Below are 17,784 nucleotides of genomic sequence, written 5' to 3' on the forward strand. Positions count from 1 at the left end.
CCCTAATTCTTCTTTCTTACTCTTACTATTCCTTGTAGAAAACAAATTTCTTTATTCCTTTGTTTACCCTTCAGCAGGTCTTTTTAAAGACATGTGTGAGAATAAGTAGAGTAAGATATGCTCTTTCTCATTGAACACAAAATTATATATATATATGTGTGTGTGTATATATATATATAATATATATACACACATATCTATATATATCTTATATATATATAAAAGATATATGTGTGTATGTATCTCATATATATACATATATATACACATATAGGTATACACACACACACATGAAAATTTTGAGTGTGCAAGCTGACATCATTAATTCAATCCAATTCCATATAGTGAAAAACCTGGCTCACAAAAGATATCTACATGCTTACTTATTGTCTCGATGGACAATACATATAAATATCCTCTGCGTGTTTCTTTTTTATTTAACTTTATTTATTATTATCATAATCTTGTTTATATCACATTGAATCACATATACCTTCACAGTGTATTACATTTCTTATTCTAGAAGGAATACCATGCATATCAGTCAAGACAAAAACTTTACTATCCACATCATCATCATCAAATAGTTTTACATTATTTTTTCAGATTATTATTTGTCGGCGTCCGTCCCAGGGCTTGGGTCTGGCTGAAACATGATCAGAGGGCTGCTGGTGAGGAAGAGAAAGAGGACGAGAAAGAGAAAGCCCTCCATCTTGACAGGACCGGGGAATTGGAAAGAACGAGACAAGGGGATAGAGTAGAAATGGACACAGGCAGCCTAAGCCTAGGTAGCCTGAGCAACTTGTGCCGCCCAGATGAACTGGATGTCTTTATTTACAGTACAAGGAGACATTACACATGTATGTTTCATGACACTTCATAGATTGGTTGCCAGGTTACAGACAATAAGAAGCAGTTAACGAATCTATTAGGGCTTAGTCATACCAGGCCAGGTGTATCACTTGGTGATAATGCCATCAAGAGAAACTCTCATCTTTTCTAATGCAGAGAGCTAGCTGTTAGGTGTGGGGAAGGAGCTAAAGAACTTCTCTATAAGGAGTGCACCGCCACACCCAGAGAAGGCTAAAGAACCTTTCAGATGCAGAGCAGGGATTGGATTTTACTAATTGGGGTCAAGATGTTTCTTGAAGTCCATCAGATGTGTCCATTGGAACGCCCCTAGTAATTTCCACCCTTGCTCTGTCTACAGCCAAGGTCAGGGAAAGACAAGTTACAAGGTTCTGCCAAACCCCAAAAGAACAGGTGGTGTTTGCTCAGAGCATGTCCCCACACCTCAGATTCTCTCTCTTAAACGTGTCCCCACAATTACTCTTACTATTCTCATTATTTTTTTAAACTTTCAATTACTGTATATCATTTGGCTTGTGAAAAGAATTTACCCATCATGAAATACTTCTCAGACCAGTCCAGTTGAGAACATTATATGTGTTATCATCAACATGAAAAAAATCTTCATCAGCACCTAGAAATGCCCTTGTTAGAATCCAATTATATATTAGATTCTATCTGATACCATTATCAGCTTTGTTGGTCAACATAAAATCTTGTTGGTATAAAAGTAGATGACTACCTAAACAAAAAAATATATTTTTATTTGAGTGATTATAGGTGATACCTTTGATGTATTAATTGGGTTAAAACTTTGAAGATTAGGGGATTCTACATCTGCTCAAGTTGTATGTATATATATATATATAAATATATACTAGAATTTCAGTTCCAACTTGTTACTTTTGTTCTAAAAGAATGCCTAATTATTTTTAATGAGTTGCAATATTATAGAGAAAGACTGTGAACTCAATCTCATTGATAATAAATCATTTCTGTATCCCACCAATGTCATGCCTCTCTATTTGTTCTCTTGCTATCCTTCTCTATACTCTTCCATTCACCCGCCCCGTCCCACACTGATTTTAGCTTTCCTAACTATTTTCACTGCTTTTACACTTTCCAATATTTCTATCTCTACCATAAAATGTGGATAGTTGTTATATATTAAGTGGATACATACAATATCTTTCTTTCATATCCTGGCTTGTTTCACTCAGCAATAGATCCTCCATATATCTGACCACTTTCTATCTAATGCCAGGGTCTTCTTTTTTTTTTTTTTTAATGACTGAATAGTATTCCATAGAGTATATGTGCCACACTTTTTCTATCCATTCATCTGTTTGTGGACATTTGGGTTGGTTCCATGTCATAACGATTGTGAATAATGCTGCAATAAACATTGATGTGCAAGCACTTTTCCGACTGAGCATTCTCCTGTCCTTTGGATAGCCAGAAGTAGGATTACAGGATCAATTGGTGGTTCTATTTGTAGATCTTTGAGAAACTTCCATATTGTTTTCCACAGTGGCTGAACCAGTTTACATTCCCACCAACAGTGGACGAGAGTTCCCCTTTCACCACATCCCCGCCAGCACTTACCACTTTTTGTATTTTTAATCTTCGTCATTCTGACAGGGGTTAGGTGGTATCTCATTGTGGTTTTAATCTGCATCTTTCTTATGATGAGGAATGTTGAGCATTGCTTCATATGCTTTTTGACTGTTCATATGTCTTCCTTAGAGAGATTTTTGTTCAGTTCATTTTCCCATCTTTAAATTGGGTTAATCATTTTTTTCAAGTGAACCTCTTGAGTTTCCTGTGTATTCTGGTTATCAGTCCCTTGTTTGAGGCATACTTTACAAAAATATTTTCTCATTCTGAGGGTTGTTGATTCACACTAATTACTGTGTCCTTTGCTGTGCAAAAACTTCTTAGTCTGATATAGTCCCATTTGTCTATTTTAGCAATTGTTGGCTGTGCTTCAGGAATCATATTTAAGAAGTCTTTGCCTAGTCCAGTATCTCCTAGATTTTCCCCAGTGTTTTCAACTAGTAGTTTTATAGTTTGAGGCCTTAAGTTCAGATCTCTGATCTATTTTGAGTTGATTTTTGTTAATCATGAAAGAGGGGATTCAGTTTTGTCTTTCTGGATACCCAATTTTCAAGCACCATTTACTAAAGAAGCTTTCCTTTTTCCAATGAATCAACTGGTATCCTTTGTCAATAATCAGTTGACTGTAAGTTTTGGAATTTATTTCTGGGGTCTCTGTTCTATTCTATTGGTCCACCTGTCTGTTTTTGTGCCAGTAATGTGGTGTTTTGATTATCATCACAGTTTTATAGTATAGCTTGGGGTCAGGGAGTGATATGCCACCCAATCCACTCTTCTTTCACAGGTTTGCTTTGGCAATACAAGGTCTTTTATAATTTCAGACAAATTCCATGATTGTCTTTTCTAGATCTGTGAAGACTATCTCTGGGGACCAGCAGTTAGCATAATGGCTATGTCACTGGACTCCCACGTAGGGTAGGCTATGTCACTGGGCTCCCACGTAGTCGACCGCGGTTCGCATCCCAGACCCAGTGGCTTAAAACACGCTGGGCGCGTGTGTGCCCAAGATCCCAAGAGGAGAGTGGAGGAGAAGGGATTGCGACGTGGCCATCCCCCTTGGGAGGTGATTTCTTGCTTTCTGTCTCTCTGTCTCTGTCTGTCTGGCGAGGCACACGCCCTATAGCAAAAACCTCCAAAAAAAAAAGACTATCTCTGGTATTTTGATTGGAATTGCACTACATATGTAGATTAATTTGGGTAGAATTGCCATTTTAACATTTGACCATGTTAATTCTTCAAATCCAGGAACATGAGATTTCCTTCAACTTTTTTACGTCATTTTAAATATCTTTTTAAAGATTTTTACAGTTTCCTTTGTAAAGGTCTTTGACTTCCTTATTTAGGTTTATCCCTAGGCATCTTATACATTTGTGGCTATGGTAAAAGAGATTCCTTTCTTCAGCTCTACTTTATTCAACTTGTTATTTGTATATAGAAATACTATACACTTTTGGATGTTGATTTTGTATCCAGCCACTTTACTGTACTCATTTATTACTTCGAGAAGTTTTTTTCATGGAAACCTTTGGGTCTTCTAAGTATACCATCATGTCATCTGTGAATAAAGCTTTTTTCAACTCTTCTTTGCCATTTTAATGCCTTTTATATCATTCTATTTTCTGATTGTATTGTTTAAGTCTTCCAGCACTATATTAAAAAGCAGTGGAAAAGGGGGCAGCCTTGCCTAGCACCAATTTTTAGTGGAAAAGCTTTTAGCTTTTCCCTATTCAGTATAATGTTAGCTATTAGTTTTTCATATATGGCTTTCATTGTATAGAGAATAACTCTTCTATACCAATCTTACTGAGAGTCTTAATCATGAAAGGATGTTGTTTTATCAAATGCTTTCTCTGCATCAATTGAAATGATCATTTGGTATTTATCTTTCTTAATATGGTGTATTATATTTATGGTCTTGCATATGTTGAAACACCCTTGCACCTGAGGATGGATCATGGCATGAAGACGCTTTTTGGGGGTGCCTTTCTCTCTTAGAAAATAATACGTAAATCTAAAAAAAGAAATAAAAAGAACTTACTGGTTTCTTGGCATAGTAATTATTGTGAAACAAATAACTTTAAAGTAGCAGCTTAAAGTATCAAACATTCATTTTCCTTTCACATTTTCTGGGAGTCAGAAAATCTAGGAGTGAATTAGCTGGGTGGTTCTGACTCAGTGTATCTCATGAAATTACAGTGAAGATGTCATTGTGGCTACAGTTATCTGAAGTCTTCATTGGAGCTGAAATTCACTTGCCTGGCCATTGGGCCAAGCCTTCATATCCTAGCTAGTGGCTAACAGCCTCAATTCCTTGTCATGCAGGCATCTCCATAGGGCTGTTTACAGCATAACAACTAAAATATCTAGGGCAAGCAGTATGTGATAGAGAGTGACCAAGATGGGATCTACAGTGTCTTTTTTAACCTAGCCTGGGAAGTAACGTAACATTGTTTCTGCTGTTTTTAGTTGGGCACATAGATCTGGTACTATATAGAAAAGGAGTATATAGAGATTTTGAATACTAGGAGACCAGGATCATTTGGGGCCATGTTGAGGATTAGCTATTACATCTGTTAACATTTAAATTCATTTATTTTAAGAAGTTTGATATTGTATTTAGTAGTATCGATCATTGAAATCTTAGAGAAATGTTTTTAAATAAATCTTTGGCAGAGGGCATGTGTGCTTGTCAGAGACAAAGACAGAAGGCAGAAGGCACCTCCCAGTGCAGTGCGGGCATGTAGCAATCCTTTCTCCTCTATTTCTTCATCCTTTCGGGATTTTGTGCATACACTGGGGTTTGAACCACATGGTTGGGCATGTACAATTAGGCTCCCTCAGATACTAGCACATGAGGCCAGTCCAGCAATTTTTTTTAAAAGAAATTTATTAACTTCATTAAAATAGAGTGGTACAGAAGTGAGCAGAGGTCATCATAGAATATTACTAGCCCCAAGACCAATTTTAAATACTTTCAAAGTGATAATATATATATATATATATATTTTTTTTTTTTTGGAGAGGTTTTTGCTATAGGGTGTGTGCACTTGCCAGAAAGACAGAGAGAGACAGAGAGACAAAAAGTGAAAAATCACCCCCCAGGGGGATGGCCTCACTGCACTCCCTTCTCCTCCGTTCTCCTCCTGGGATCTTGGGCACACATGCACATGCACCTGAGTTTAAACCACCGGGTCCGGGACTCTCACTGCAGTTGACTACATGGGAGTCCACGACATAGCCATTACACTAAGTGCTGATCCCGACAGTCATACTATTTAACCAGTTACGATGATGTTAATAAACTGGAAAATGATATGAGGGAAAGTGTGAAAGAGCTAAATTTTTGCCTTATATCAAAATTCCTTAGGTAGAAAATCTCTCTACCAGAGTTTTGGGAAAAGCATAGTGTCAGCTTCATGAAGCTATGTTTCTAAGTCCTTTCTCTCTATTATTTTAATTAATTAATTAATTTTGCTTTTTGGAGATATTCCAGATGCGTGAAAGGTCAGAGACTATTATAATTGAGAGGTCAGAAGTGCTACTCTTGTTAACCATGTGATGTGTCATACAGAACAGTGAGTCAGTACTTTATAACACATCATTTGCAAAGGCGAAGTCCTAAACAGTTATTGAGTTGTATAATATATATTCTATAAAGCAGCAAACGTGCTTCTGTTATATAATATTGGCTCTCTAAATATCAAATGAATATAAACCGTAATAATTAGAGTCTGTTAAATAAACAAAAAAATGAGGGTATAAAGTATTTATAGAAATCATTCATATGCTGGATTGCGCTTTCCACTATTATTAATTCCTATCCAGTTACTTAACACAGCATAAAGGAATGATGACTTAGCATTATGTGAACTTTCAAAGGCAGATTCCTCTCCCATTAGTAGTTTTCAAAGATAATAGTATAATTAAAAATATTTTTAATCTGGATTTTACAAATGATAGAAAACATAATTTGATGACATCATTTCAGGTCATTACCTGTAATGAGTCAGAATTCTTTTCTGACCTATTTAATTCAATAATTATGTACCCACTCTTACTTTCAAAAGCACATAATGAAGTTAGCAAGAATTAAGAATGGGTGAAATATTATTGAGTTACTATGAAAAGCTCAATGTCTAGAAGAATCTGGCTCTGCAGGTTTGTTAACCTCATAGTCAGAAAATTACCATTAATTCCCGCAGGAGCACAGCAGTTCAAAAGCCCAAGGACTTTAGTTATCAATAGGAGGCAGTGCGGCTTTAGGGTTCAGAGAGCAGGCTCTGTAGTCTCCATTATCAGCCCATTGCTTATTAGCTGCGTGACCTGAGTTTCCTCATTGGTTCAAGTGGGATCGCAATAGGGCTGCTGTGAGGATTAAATGAGACGTGCATATACAATGCTTAGCACAGTTGCCAAGATGAGTAAGTGCTCAGTGAATGTTTCCTATTATTCTATATATTCTGAATAAAGTTGACAGAGAATGTACAGACTTCAAAAGAGCTCAGAACTGGTTTGTAATTTGGCAGTTTGAAATAGATGAGATATTTTATTTGAAGCTGACAATGTATTGACCCAAAGGCCATCTTTGTTTAATAAATTTGCACTCCAAAGTTCAGCACAGTTTATCCTCCCTGGCATTTCAATTGATTAGAATGAATTTGTTTAAGGTATCCCTCTTTTTGATCAATGATTATATAGCATGATTGTATATTATGTGAAAACCTAATTTTCTTGAAACCTGAGTAGATTATGGATTCAAGACAGGTTTGTTAATTTGTTATTCTTTCTAAATTACCGCTAACTGGCTATTTAATTATACTCACTTTGTATTTTCTTGAAGGCATTAAAAAAATTTTACTCCTCGTTTGATCCAACCAACCATATGTCCATAGTATAAGTGAAGCACACCCACAGCTGATGTTTAAGCTAATGAAATGAGAAATGTATTACATATCAGCTTTGAATAGTTCATTTATGCTGTTAGAGTGAAAAAGTAGTAGTTTCCATCTGTACTTTGGAAATTAAACATTTGCTTCTGAAAGATCTTATTTTAATTGGAACTAATATTAGTTTATTAGTAAAAGGGCCCTAGAGGAGTTAAAATGAAATCATGTTGCAATAATTAAAAGGCTATGTTGTATTTCTCTCCAAACCCTAAATCTCTTTCACATTATCTTCTATGGTAGTAAAAATGAGACCTTTACATAATTTTATGTCTTTTCTTTTTTTTTTCTTTTTTTGCCAAGATCTATATAAGAAAATGCTGGGAGCTGCTACACTGTTATAGAGACAATAATAACAGATTGAAGGTGTTGAGAGAGAAAATTAAATTATTACTGTATTGCCCACTTGATAGATATGTGAGAAAAATATTTTTTAGTGGAGAAGATTGTGAGTAAAGTTTTCCAAATAAAACGTTACTACAAATGTTGATATCTCATCTCTTGGTATTTAGCTACAGTTTGAGACTTAATAGAGGATGTCAAAGAGGCTAGAAGCCACTTCATCGTGTTCTTTAGAATAGTTTTGGTGAGTAGTTTGCTGTTCATTTCATAATCTGAAGGAAATGTGAAATAATTAGATACATTTTAAAAGAGTTCCCTCCTCTTTTATTAGTACTAAAAAGTAATGATGAGTTCATTAAGCATATTGGAATGTTCCTATAAGTCTGCATAACTAAATTTTTGGAGCTCCTTAATTATGAACAAAACCTAAATCACATTAAAATTCAAGCTGGACATGTTGCAATTGTAACTACATTTTTGTACGATTTTTACATTTATTCATTCATTCATTTAATAACTCAATTTATTCAGTTATCCAATTATTAAGTGTCTAGCCTATCACTTAAGATTCAAATGGGAAAAAGTTTCAAAAAATTTAAAAACTTATAAACACTGTGGTGACATGACTCATTTATAACATGACTGATTGAGTGGCAGATACTGTTGTACTTACTGCTGAGAGCAGGCTTAATTAATTGGATTGTACATAAAATGAGTCTGAAGGAGGTAAGCAGGGGAAGGACAGCAGTGTGGGCTCAAATAGGCTAGAGGCAGTGGGGGCTAAAAATTGATAATAGATTTAGGATTTATTTACATGATAGAGCAGACTGTATTTTACTGGACATTTGGATATAAAGGATAAAGAAGAGGAGGAAGTCAATGAAGACACCTGGATTTTATGGGTGACTGGGAACCAAGATCGAATATAGTAGAGGAAAATTCTTTTTCTGGTGTAGAAAACGATGTGTTTTGATTTAAATAAGATGAGTTTTTGGGTTATAAAAGATTCAAATAGAATTTTGTAATAAGTTGTTGAATACAGTTCTGGAATTCATGAGAAAGGTCTCGATTAGAGATATATTTGCAAGTCATATCCATATAGATGAGAACTGTGATTTGGGACTATTTCTCCTAGGTAAGGTAGTATGAGTTTTCTTTCTCCCTGGTTTTCTTATTCCACCTACTAAAAGTGAGACAGAGATTTGGTAGTATCTCACTATAGAGTACTATCACACAGTAAAAGTTTCTGTTATCCCAGAAGTTTCTATGATAAAGGATGTATTTCCACTCTTCAAATGGTAGTTACTAGCTATATGTGTTATTGAACACTTGAAATGGGGTAAGCGTGACTAAGTAAGGAACTGAAGTTTAAACATTATGTTAATTAATTTAATTTGTAATAGCCACATGAAACTAGATGACTTTTTTTTTATTGGACAGTTTTCTAAGAGAATGGACAAAGAGAGGCATGTTGATTACTCTGGCAGGTTGAGTGGTTACTATATTTTAGTAGGTAGAAGAAACAAGGGGCTATATAAATTCATAGATAATACCAATATTTCTGCACATCAAGAATATGGTAGATAAAAACAAAAGAATATGGCAGATAGAATGATAAGGAATGATGCTATGGTTTAGATATGGGTTTTGCCCTCAAAAGTTAATATTTTGAAATTTGACCCCCAGTGTAGTGGCATTGGGTGGTGGTGGAGCTTTTTGAGCTGAGGTCTAGTTGGCAGTAACTAGACTATGGATGTATCATTCACATGAATGAATTAATGATGTGTTGCAATACCCAGTGAGTTGTATCTCTCATAAGAAGGGATTAATTCTCTCCAGAAAGGGTTATTATATAAGGAAGATGGCTACTCCAAGGTATGACTCTCTACATAAGCTCACCATCCCCACTTCTTTTTTTTTTTTTTGGAGAGATTTTCACTGTAGGGCGCGTGCGTTCGCCAGACAGACAGAGACATAGAGACAGAAACCGAGAAATCACCCCCAGGGGGGATGATCATGCTGCAATCCCTTCTCCTCCATTCTCCTCTCGGGATCTTGGGCACGCACGCACACGCGCCCGGCATGAGTTTTAAGCCACCGGGTCCGGGACACGAACCGCGGTCGACTAACGTGGGAGTCCAGCGACATAGCCATTACACTAACTGCTGGTTCCCGCCATCCCCACTTCTTTTGAGGCCACGTTGTAATGTAGTCTGCCTGATGACAGCCTTATGCTTTTGGACTTTCCAGCTACCAGAACTGTCAATCAGGTAAACCTCTATCCCTTGTAACTTTTCCAGTCTCAGGTATTTCTACAAGCAGCACAATAGTCAATTGAAGAGATGGTATGCCATATATGCAGATAAGGATTTGGATATAGAAAAAGGTAATATATATCAATATTGGTATACCTTCCAGGTTTAGAGTTATTGCTCTAAAAATTAATCTGCCTGCATCTTAACATGGAATGGAAGTTTCCTCAATATAAGTACTATGGCATTTAGAGAGTAGACTCTGCATTTTGGCAGCCAGAGTCCAAATCTCTGTTCTGCTATGTAATAGCCAAATGTCTGTGGAGCAAATTTTTTGTTTTTCTGTGTCTTAATTATCCAACTATTAAAGGCTGGAGGAAGGGGACTGCAACAAGACCAGTCCCTCCAGAGGGTGTTTTTATTTTATTTTTTCTCTCTCTCTCTCATCCCCTCACATGTGTGTGCGTGAGCTCACGACAATGAATTTAAAAAACAATAATAATGATAAAAGATAATCTAAGGATTAGCCCTACTGACAGATGCATCTTAATTTTATTTAGAGTTGTGTTATTTTAGGAATATTTTGTATATGAGGTTGCCAATTTATTTTCATTAATCTTTTTGATTATAGGAAAAAACATTTTAGTAAAACAATTTTATTACTTTATTAAAACTTTAATTTATTAATACTTTTATTATTTCTAGAAGATATAATTTGTACCTTTAAAATTTCTTCTGCTTAAAACTCAAATACTTTCTCTATAAATATCTTTATATATACAATTCCAACTGTTTTTCACACGGACTTCTTTTTATAGTTTTTAGGCTTATATTACATAGAAAGATAAATTATTACATTGCCCCAGGTTCATTGAAAGCAAAAATGACATTAAGGGTAAAGATAATCTTTTAAAACATTTATCTAAAAATGACTTTTATTGTCTTTGATTCCCTTTAATTTTCAGATATCCAAGTAACCCTGCTGAAACTTTTTATAACTGCATTAAAAAAATGAAAACTCTATTAATCAACTATTTGTTTAAAAATACAACCTTACATTTCCTGCAAACTATAGAAATCCACAAGTTCAAAGATTACAGTCTTCTTTTTTGTACTTATTTTTACAGTAATTCCTGAGTTTGTAACCCAAGTGAATGTTGCCTTGGAAGCTTTAAATAAGAATTCATTAAATGTGTTTGATGATAATCAATTTGTGGATGTCTCAAAGAAGATCTATGATACAATTCATGATATCAGATGTTCAGTCATGATGATTCGGGTAAGTCAGCTTTACCTTCCACTGAATTATTTCAACATTCTTCACCATCTGGAATGCCGGAAATGATTGCAAGAATGTTTTATTTCTGTGCTGTAATGTCAATGCTGAAATGCATTAGAACTTTAGCAATTCATATGTATCCCCAAAGTCAGATCTACTGTCACAGACAACAGTTTTACTTATGTATTTGGTTATAACTTACCCAAATGAGCACATTTAACCACTGCGTGTGCAGAAACATGAAGACGCATTGTGTGCAGGATTTCTTGAGGTGTCAATTTGATCAGGAGCCAAAGAAAAACGCAGTAAGTAATTTGCTTTCTTTTCTTGAACAAAACAAAAAAAAAGTTCTCATCATTGTAGTGGAATTGATAAGGAAACTGTGTTAAAACAAAATATTTCTATGACCAAACCCTTTCTTCCAAGATCAGAGAATCACAGAGTGTTCTGCGAGCAATCTCACTTGGAGCTGCTGGGAACTACAAAGACTTAAATTGTCCTAGTCTAAATGTTGTTTATTTAGGGAAATATATGCCTTTTTCCCAGGGGTGTGAGTGTACCATTTGTTGTGGATACACTTTATACAGAGACTGGAATTCTTTGTTTTTCCTCAAGTGTTAATTATTTTCTTGTCATAGGGTGGGCGCCACCATGCCCCTCAGTTGTTAATTATTTTCTTAATGTTACATAAAAACTAGTTAAGTTCTTTAGAAAATACAAGTGTGAAGATACGAAGATACCTTAACTTAGTCTGGGTTTGCTTGGAGCCAGAACCTGAGGTGTAAGGATTTGTGGTATCCATAGTCTATTTCAGAGAAAGTGAGACAGAGAAAGTGAGTCAGCAAAGAGGAGGAGGAAACTAATAAGATGTGATTATAAGTCATTTCAGACAAGCGGGACTTGATCCTGCTGGTGAACTAGAAGAGATACAATAGAACTCACCTCAGAACTGTCTCACTTGAGATAAGCAAAATCTGGAGGTTTTTGGCCTGTTGATCTTCGGTTAAAGGATATCTTCAGAGGTGTTACTGTAGCCTCATGCTCAGAAACAATCAAGCTTTCATGATCAAAGAAAGCAATCCTCAGGCAGGATAGCAGGTGCTCAAAGTGAAAAGATGCAGTAGGACTGTTGAATTGACTTTGTAAGTATAAGTAGAATTCAGTTTGAATGACTCTGCACTTGATTCTTAGTAAGGCTCTAAGATGGAAATAGAAGTGCTGAGAAGATATGAGTGAAGCCGTGGCAGTATCTGATAGGCCTGAAAGTCACAGTTGGGCTGCACTGAGAAGTCCATACAAATGGAGTCATGAGTAGACCTCATAAAGAAAAGGGTCAGTAGACAATGGGGAGCCTGGCAGGGCTAATGGATGCTGTGGAAGAGATTGTGAGACAAAGGCTAAAAGGTGTCAAGACCTAGTATCTAGCATTTTTGGGTTTTGGAAAAGCTGAAAGCAAACCCATTATATGTATCAGAGAAAACTTCTAGGATAGTCACCACATAATGACACGGGTCAATGACAGGCATCATATATGACAGTGGAGCAACAGGCTATTCCTTACAGCTTTGGTATGTAGAAGACTTTGCCATCTGGGTTTGTGTAAGTATTCTTTGATGTTCACACAAGAACAAAACCACCTAACAGCACTTCTCAGAATGTATCTACATTGTTGAGTTATGCATGACTATCCTGGAAGTAATCTGCTTGTATTTGTTCATATGTGATTGGAAACTGTGGCACTAATACTATGAACAGCAAAGACCTTTTACCAGATTTGTTGTTGTTGCTGTTCTTATTAAGGTTTCCATGCCTTACCTGTGTAGATTAGTAGACTAGTAAAAAACCAGAGCTGGGAGGATAGGTGTGTGCTGGAGAGCAAACTGAAAGTGTGAAGAGGACACATGAACTACAGGAGATAGTCTTACCAGAATGAAAACCCTGCATTTTCTTCCTGATACATATTTGAGAAGATGAAGCAGTGAAATTGTGTAGAGAAGCCAGAGTAGGGAATGCAGTTTTATTTTAAGAGAGGTTTTAGCTATAGGATGTGTATGCTTGCTGGACAGACAGAGAGAAAGAGAGAGACAGAAAGCAAGAAATCACACCCAGCCCTGGGGGGGATTTCCACACTGCAGTCCCTTCTCCTCCAGTCTCCTCTTGGGATTTGGGCACACATGCACACACTCCTGACATGAGTTTTAAGCTGCTGGGTCCAGGAGTTGTACTGCAGTCGACTACGAAGAAGTCCAATGACATAACTATTACACCATCTGCTGGTCCTGAGAATGCATTTTTTAATGCTAAAGCTATCTAGGGATGAAATAATATCTCATATCTTCTCACAGATATTGCAGTATTAAAAATTTTCCTTTTTTTTAATCAAGGTGGCTTACTTATAGCAAGTTAAATTATCTTGCCATTATATATATTGTGTATATGTATATATTTATTATACATGCACATGTATAATATACTATATATATCTATTGTATATTATATATATATTATTTACACTTAATCATATATATCTTTATACTGTATAACATTTCTTTTTTCAGCATGAATACCATACATATCAGTCAATAAAGAGGTATTACTATATACATTATCATCAGCAAATAGCTTCTTATTTTTTGTCAATTAGACGTACTTTACTTTTCTTCCCTTCCCCTTTCCCTCCCTCTTGTCCATACTAAACTTTTTGTTTCACATTTTATTGACTCACAAAAGATCTCAAACTAAAAATATGGACATTATTTTTACATATTTCTTACATATAGCAGTTTTATGTATGCTGAAAATTTTATTGTAATTAATAATAACTTGAGGCAGTGACTTTTCACTATAGAGATCTCCTTTTCCAGGTAAATACATCCGTTTCTGAATTTTTCTCATAGGAATAATTTAGTACTTTGTGTTCTTCACTAGTCCTTATTTAATTTTCAACTGAGACTAATTGAGACTATTCTAAGGCCTATCTAATGTCAGATAAAGTGCAAACTTGTACTTCTATGTGATTATATATATATATATATATTTTTTTTTTTTTTTTTATTTCTTTTTTAATTCACCAGAGGGTAAATGCTAGAGAGAGAGACTGCACTTCCTAATGGGGCTGGTCATGCTGTAATTCTTTTTCCACCATTTTTTCATCCCATTATTATTTTGGATACACACACACAAGCACAGCATGTTTTTCTTTCACTTTTTTTTTTTTTTTTTTTTTACAAATTTTTGTTATAGGGCGCATGTGCTCTCATATGTGCCTGGTGTGAGTTTTAAGCCACTGGGTCTGGGATTCCAACTGTGGCTGACTGTGTGGGAGTCCAGCAATGTAACCGTTACATCATCTGCTGGTTTCAGTGTTTTTCAGGCTGCCCGGTCCAGAATTCAAACTGCAGTCAGCCTCTCAATGCACAGTATTTACCTACTGTGCTAGGGGACTAGCCCATCCGTTATTTCCTCTGATACAGCCAGCTGCTGTTAACCTGCTTTTGTTTGTTTGTTTGCAGTTTTGTTTTTTATTTTTGAACACCAGCATTGTTTGATAGAGGATGACTTCCCTTTACTTTTTTATTATCCTTTTATAATCTAGAGTCTTAGTTTCTTTTTTTTTCTTTTTTACATTAATTCACTATACATCATTACAACATACAAATAAATGAATTTTCTATCCAAAATACCCTGTATATTGGCTCAATCAAGTACATCAACATACATGTTATCAGCCAATAATTTTCCATTTCTTATGTCTTGTATACTTTGTGTTTTGTTTTGTTTTGTTTTGTTTTGCCATCCTTGGTTCCCATGTCCCACCCTCCTCCCACATTGTCTCTGGTATCCATGGTTGCTTTCTATGCCTCCCCCCCCACCCCGTTTAATTGATTTGCTAATGAACTTAATCTAAATATTTCCAATAGCAAGCGCAGCTGATATATACCTATACATGAACCCAAGTCTGACTTTAGGCATAAACCTCAGTGAGTAGAATGAACATACTACAAAGTAGTACCTAGCTGGGGCTATATGGCTTACTGCAGTCATCAAATATGCATTTTTTAAAAATTTTGATAAGAATAGTTTTACTGTTTTTTTTTCTCCTGAAACTTATTTTTTTTTAAATTACTTAACAATCATTCCCTGAGCATCATCACAACATACTAAATGTGGTTTCCCATCTAGAATAAACATGCATGATTAAGCCACTATGCAGTTTATTCTGAGTCTTAGTTTCTTCATCTAAATAACTACTAGAAATATTAAATTATAGTGTTCCTTTGTCTGATTATAGTCCCTATTAGATGGCTCTAGTTATGGACATTAGTATTAAAAATGCTCATAATATTGCTTTATCTAGCTGAGGACATGTTTATAAGTACATACATTTTTTTTTTTACTTATTTTTTCCATAAATGAGAGAGACACAGTGAAAGAGAGAGAAAAAGAGAGAGAGTAACCCCCAAATGAGTCCTGATGCCACAATCCACCCTGGCCATCAGCCAGCCCCAGATCATGGGCATGTACATACCCAGGTCCTCAGATGAACCAGAAACCTTCTCATATGGGACATGCAGAGTGACACATTTTGCCTCTGTACCACTATCTGTCCACCGATAAGTTTGTTATTTGAAAAATAGTTTTTTTTTCTCTAATTTTGAGGGTAGCAATAGTCCTTCTTTAAAATAGGTTTTATGGCCAAAAGGATAAGACAGATAAAAACTGAGATGCTGTACTTGAAACCATGGAAAAGAGACTGGAAGCTCATCATCTCTGTACCTATACCCCCAATTCTCTAGAAAACCTCTGATGGAACATCTATAATATTTGTGCAGGGATTCCCCAAAGGATGATCTGTAATTCTCTGGACTTAATACAGGATGAAAATAGCCCTCTACCTCAGGGACAATAATTACACAATCAATAAAAATCTATTCTTTTTTTTTTCTTCTTAAAGACCATTTCTTTATCACAGAGGATAATAAAGTTGATCTGTTATAATCTTCTCTTTACAAGGTTAAATTTAAAGCTGACCGATATTCTGGCCTTCGAACTGCAAATCATTTGAGATGTCTTCAAGGTATCCAAAAAGTGTCAACATCAAGGCCATAAGTTTATTATGATGCAAGTTCAGGGAAGAATAGGCTGTGCTCTTAAGGGTGTTTGTGTTACAGAATCCTATCTTATATCTGAATTTTCATGAGTCCTCTTCAGTTCCCTTGAGACAATACAATTCTAACTTAAGATCAGAACCTGATATTTTATACATTAACTTCATAAAAATGTAATTATGTGTGCCTTTACCATTTCTTTTTATCAATTATGTTAGCAGTTTAAATTATTTTAAGAAGTTCTAATTTCAATACTGTGATATTTAATATTGCTATCTCCACTGGATTCACTGTGTGGACAGATGAGATTGTAGAACCTCATACTCAACAACCTTGGAGAGTAGGGGGTATTAAATAGCTTAATCTTTTTGGTGTTTAGTATCTACATATAAATTTTATAATTATTTGGTCCATATAATACAATGGTTAAGACTAAAACAAGAAACAAATTTCGCTTAAGCTGTTTTCTCCTTTGTAAGATACATTTGGTATTAAATCTTTGTATTCAGGGAACCAGCAGTTAGTGTAATGGCTATGTCGCTGGACTCTGACGTAGTCGACTGTGGTTCGCGTCCCGGACCTGGTGGCTTAAAACTCACACTGGGTGCGTGTGCGTGCGTGCGTACCCAAGATCCTGAGAGGAGAATGGAGGAGAAGGGATTGTGGCGTGACCATCCCCCCTGGGGGGTGATTTCTTGCTTTCTGTCTCTATGTCTCTCTCTGTCTGGCGAGCGCACGCGCCCTATAGCGAAAAATCTCTAGAAAAAAAAAATCTTTGTATTCAGAAAAGAATTACACTGATGAAATGAAATTCTTAACAGATAATGGTCTATTACAAGAAAACTACAAGCTCTATGACCACAGAGAGAGCTAATACTAATTCTACTAGAGCTGCTTTTATTTTTTTTATAATTAGGAATGTGAACTGTAGAAACTATAGAAATGTATGTATGGAGCAACATGAAGCCAGAGACCAAAAAGCAACCTGTAGTGGCCACAGTTCTAAATGAAGAAGTGTGTGATTTTTTAAGATATAATTTATAAACTTGGGCCAAATTCAGTTCACCATGTTTCATATGGACTATGGCCTAAGAGTGGTTTTAATATTTTTAAATAGACAACTCAAAAAAAAAATTTCAAAAGAAGATTTTCTGACATGAGAAAATTGTATGAAATTGTAATTTTAATGTCCATAAATAAAACTTCATTGAAACATGATCATAGCCCTTGGTTTGTATCAATTACTCATTTGTGCTACAGTGGAGGGGTTGAGTCATTGCTATAGACACTACATGGCTCACATAACCAAAATCATTTACTAGGCTTTTTACAGAAAATGTTTACTGATCCTTGCTTTAGGTAGTTGGTTTTAGTCTTTTACTAAAATCTTGAAT

At 35.5% G+C, this 17,784-nt stretch overlaps 1 protein-coding gene across 1 annotated transcript in view; it reads left to right on the plus strand.

The window, feature by feature from the left end:
• Positions 1-17,784, plus strand: part of CTNNA3 (catenin alpha 3) — a 1,606,653-nt gene that overhangs the window by 1,382,911 nt on the left and 205,958 nt on the right. The window contains exon 13 of the mRNA XM_014587961.1: positions 11,131-11,282. Within this exon, the coding sequence (XP_014443447.1) occupies positions 11,131-11,282 (152 nt within the window). The remainder of the gene's footprint in view (positions 1-11,130; positions 11,283-17,784) is intronic.

This window comes from Tupaia chinensis, unplaced genomic scaffold, assembly GCF_000334495.1.
Source record: "Tupaia chinensis unplaced genomic scaffold, TupChi_1.0 Scaffold000250_1, whole genome shotgun sequence".
Lineage (NCBI taxonomy): Eukaryota > Metazoa > Chordata > Mammalia > Scandentia > Tupaiidae > Tupaia > Tupaia belangeri.